Source organism: Microtus ochrogaster, linkage group LG9 (genome assembly GCF_000317375.1).
Source record: "Microtus ochrogaster isolate Prairie Vole_2 linkage group LG9, MicOch1.0, whole genome shotgun sequence".
NCBI lineage: Eukaryota > Metazoa > Chordata > Mammalia > Rodentia > Cricetidae > Microtus > Microtus ochrogaster.
In genome coordinates this window covers 36,402,573-36,407,574 of record NC_022034.1, presented here as the reverse complement: position 1 = coordinate 36,407,574, position 5,002 = coordinate 36,402,573, and the positions used below count along the sequence as shown (strand labels likewise).

The 5,002-nt window shown below is 38.2% G+C and overlaps 1 protein-coding gene across 1 annotated transcript in view; it reads right to left on the bottom strand.

Annotated features, from left to right (window-relative positions):
* The window catches only part of Nkain2 (sodium/potassium transporting ATPase interacting 2), an 857,503-nt gene that overhangs the window by 852,008 nt on the left and 493 nt on the right, over nt 1–5,002 (bottom strand). Inside the window, exon 2 of the mRNA XM_026787356.1 lies at nt 4,916–5,001. Coding sequence (XP_026643157.1) covers nt 4,916–5,001 — 86 coding nt within the window. The remainder of the gene's footprint in view (nt 1–4,915; nt 5,002) is intronic.

The window sequence follows — 5,002 nt, the reverse complement described above, 5'->3', positions numbered from 1 at the left end:
AAATTAATTAATTAGTTAATTAAAATAAAAAATAAATAACTAAAATTTACCTATGGACAGATGACACTGTACAAATTGAAAATCCACTAGTGTAAGTAAAATATATTCTCTAAAATTCATAGGCACTAGTAAGAAATAAAAATGCAACTGATGCTAAAATTATATTTTTATTTGTGTTATAAACCAATGGTGTGAACACTTGGTTCCATCTCTGAAATTGTAGTTTTCCAAGACATGTAATATCCAACAATGAATCAGTGCCCCCCCAAAAGCGAGCTTGCTATTTCAAGGCATCCCCTGCCTTCTATTCTGAAATTCTTGATTAGGTAAGTAAAGAATCAGGGGAAAGAGGAGGCAATGGCCATTTACATTTCTAAGACATCAACTACATACAGGCTCCCCACCAGAGAACACACTGACCTTTGGCACAGACGGTACCACCTAGCCAAGTCTTTGTATGAGGAAGAAGGGAAGAAATCTACCAATTGACTTACTGAAATGAGGTATATAACATCAAACAGTTTGACACTTGCTTCTTCTTTTTCTTTTTTTTTTTTTAAGGCACAGGGCTAGATGGCATGAGAATATCCTATCCTTTTCTTGATATACAGTTGATAAAGAATAATTACAAGAGGAGCGCATTTTAAGATAAAAGATATACCAAAAATATTTTTGTGCATGTGTAGAGAACATTACAAACAAGAGAAGCTATTTTTACAATTTAGAAACCCCTTAGAATGTTTCAATTTCACAACTTTCTAAAGTGCCATATGGGAATTTTCACTCTCCTTCATGAGTTAGATCTGTGAACAACATGTCAAAGGCAGTACCCCAAGAACACCATCACACTCCACCCACACGTCCCAAGTCACCTCACATCCATGCTTGGATGCTTTTCCAAAGTAATCAAATACTCGCCGAATAATGGTGAACACCGCATACAAATCACAATAGATATAGCACTCTGTAATTAAAAGAAGATTGTTTTTCTGTATACATCTGTGTGGTTTTTTTTTTTTTTTTTTGAAATACATGTCCACCTCTTAAAATGCATTGTAACTGTTCAGTAAGAAGCAACTATCATTCTTCCCTTTCAAATGTGTGGCTTCACACAGCTACACACACTGCTGCTAACCTGATTGCTAGTGGCACCTGCTCCAAGTTAGTCATATTTCATAGATCACAGGGCAGGAACATCATTTTCAAGTGGTAATCTGATAAACGCCAGTCTCGGCTTCTTTCAGTCGTTTATGAGAGCAACACTTCATGCCACACAGGACTCTGATATAGAACACGTGTGCTATCTGGAGCTCCCTTAGTTGTAAACAAAGTTGTGTTTTCACTCTAAAGTTATGTTCTTCCATGATATAACTGGGTTATTTTTGTCAATAAGACATATTAGAATACTTTTTTCTTCAACATTTATATGAAATAGTCTTTGACTCAAAGAAAAGCTGGGTGGGGGGAAAGGTAGATTCTTTCCCAAGCTGACTGAAAGTTGTAAACAAGAAGTTAAATTGTTCTTGGTCTGCATTATTAAACCCATTGCTGGAAATACAGGGATGACTTCTGTTACTATCTGAAATCTTCCGTTTCTGAGCAGTGATGGCAACAATGATAACAAGGAAGTCTCATTCTAGTGATTATGAGCTTAAATTCTAGCTTCCGCCCATGGAGAAATCTCTTTCCAGAAATCACACTCCTTCTTGCAAGAATCGCCCTAATATCTGAAGCCAGTTAACCACACAGCTCAGAGATTTTAACTTTTGATACAAGCAGACACTTTCTTATAGAATGAAAGTTTTATACTGATATTAAGAGTACTGAATTGTAATTTATCTTAAGATCTGATATCTTGTTTCCAGATAGTCCAATAATATATGTTTATTTATGTTTACATGGTTTTCAACTTTTAGGTTAAAAAATTTACATAATTCCCAGCAAGGATATAGACTCCTGGCCAGAAAATGCCAGCTTTCCACCATGTTCTTTATATGTAAAATGTTCAAAATACCACATCTGCCTTGAAAATAACCCAGCAAGGGAGGAGTCTATTTCTACACGATTTAAAGATACTACATCCTTTCCTAAGATACCTGTAAACTGATGTAAACTTTCAACTAAAACACAGTATTTTCCTTATCAGGCTAAAGATTAATGCTTGTAAAGACTTAATAAAGTTACTTAATGCAGAAAGATGATTTTAAACTCAGCTATCCTGGGCTTCCAGCAGTTTTAACAAATCTAAAGTACAATTAGGAAAGTAAAAAGTGTCCAAGTGTCCTAATACAAGACGAACACTTCCAAAGTCCACAGAACTTAGAGGACCTTCGTGTCAGTCACTGATACACGAGTCAAAACTTATGCTGGGAATCTGGTTTTCGTGTAAAACAAATTTCCCCGAAAGTATCTCAAAAATGCATAAGAATTTTATATCTATAAACATAGAGGAAAACATCAACTTCCTCTCATAGGTGTTCTACAACTATTTTGCCAAGATGTATTTTATGTAAAAGATCATAAATATCTCTAAGACACAATTAACAAGAATCTCTCAAGTCCTAAAGGGTGTGATGATTTCACCCTATCTAAACAATTAATTTTCTTTGTCCTTTGCTTTTTGTTCTGCCTCCGCATTAACATGGCTGCTAAGGATACTGGCCTGGTGACATAAAAGGTGGAAAGGAAAAGACATCACGATTCTCACAGAGCACAAAAACTTCTCAGAACTCAAACGTGCCCTGGCTGAGGCTGAGTGTTCCTGTCTTGCAGACAACTCTATTTAGTTGGAGAGCTTAGCCATGATTAAGGTTTCTTTTCCATTAAGTATCATAGGTCTTCTACAATACATGACTGCATGGATGCATATGCGCGTGCGTGCGCACGCACACACACGCACACACACGCACACACATGCACAAACACAAAGAAAACTCCAGCTGTATCGTATGTGTAAACTTACCTTCCTTGCTGGCATATTTATATTTTCCAATTATTTTAAGAATATATAATAGTCACACAAAATGTCATTTGATCTAATACATACAATTGCCCTACCGCATTAATAAAACCCCTCTTAACATTAAACAAGTAAGAATTAATTTACATTTTTTTAAACTGGAAAGAACATAGGCATGTATTACCCACCAACTTATTCTCAGTTTTATGCTTTTACACTGTGAATATGCAAATATAAAATAATCTAAATCATATACAAAAATAAAAATGTTTGGAAAATGTAAAACAACTTGGAACATTTGAGCTATCTAGGTTTACCTAGTAAACTCTGGTTAACCCTATCATTAACGGCAAAAGTACTGTGCTGAAAAACTTATACGAATCTATGGAAGAGAAACAGAAGCTGGTTTAGAGAGCACCGAAAAAACATAAACTGCATCTATTGTTCTATATTCTTTTTCCTTACAGCCAAGTCCTGAGTACACAATTCAAGATTCAAGAATACATCATCAGGGAACTTTCCTTGAAAGGGGGAAAAAATCCAGAGCTGAAATGTCTCAAAAACTCTACTTTAGCTAAACAAATAATAAATAAATAAATAAAAACCTTGCTGCTGGTCTTTGCAACTGAAAAACAGTGAAGAAAACTTGAGAAATTCTTCTGTCGGTTTCCATAGAAAATTGCTATTCATTTAAGCACTTTGTAATGACTAGGCTTTCAGTAATCACCCTCTGTCCTACAATTCTCTAGTCTTTTTAAAAAAAAAATAGTGGAGGGTAACTAGATTGATTCATACTTTCTATGGACAGCTACTTGGTGCCAATGAAGCAAGTACTTCCTACTTCAAATTAGCCATTTGCCAGTGTCGTAATTTTTCACCTCTACATTCCCCTCAGCCCCTCCTTCCATTGCCCTTAGGGATTGGAATTCAGAGGCATTATTGGCTTCTTGCCTTTTAGCAAGTACAGGACATTCCTCAAAAAGTACATACAATTCTCCATCCTGGGAGATCAGACAATAGTATCTATGTCAGTGGCAATACCATACACAATGGAAGACAAGCTATTATTTTTTTTCTTGGGATTGTTGTAGCAATTATGATTTAGAGGTTACTGGTCGACTCTGTAGCTATGGTATTGCAGACTTTATCCAAGTATTTCTCTCCAAACTACATACTTTGAGAACTCGGTGTGGCTTCCTAGCTCAGAATGCTGTAAGAATACCATCCGACCTGAACAAGGAGTTTTTTAAGAGCATTATAATAAGATATTCCCAGAAAATATCAAATGACAATGAATAAAGACACTGCCAAACAAGTATATAAAAGAAAAGTCTGAGGATATGTATGTTCATTTAACACATACATAGTAATGTATATACATGGCATCACCCTCTTACACTAACAGGAATGCCAAGCATAAAGGAAAAGCTACATCTCAATTCCCTTAAAGAAATTAAAGATAACAAGTTTACGCCGCACCTGCAAAACTGTCTTTGGAGGGGCAGAAATGGGGGAGGGCACAAAGGATCACTTCTCACACCCCTAAAATCATTTTAAACACAGGTGATAAATGTCACCTTTTCTCTTTTCTTTTCCCTTCCGTCCTGCTCAATGGCAGAGACCTCTTACTACACACTCCCTGGCCACTCTCTCAAAGGCACATTACAGAATAAGAGGTCCCAAGCGTCACTTACCAGTTGCATGCCACAGATAAAGATAAGCGTGCACCTGCCACTGCAATAACCCATGGTTTCCGAGACCCCTGCCACAGCCAGACTGTCCCACGTCGGCCACCGTCGAGCCCCCACTTTATCCAATCAGATCGCCGGGAAGGACAGGCAAACCTGCCCAGGGCTCGGGGGCTCCGGGCTGCCGCTGCCAATGTCCTGGGAAGTGACAGGCATTAGGACCTGCCTGCGCGCCGGCGCCTGCTCCAGCCGCGCCCGCCACACATACCTTCACTCGCTCGGTGCACACGCCGCGCCGCGGGCAGCGCCGCCCAAGGAGGAGACGCGCCCCGGGCCCGCAGGGGCGGCAGCGGCA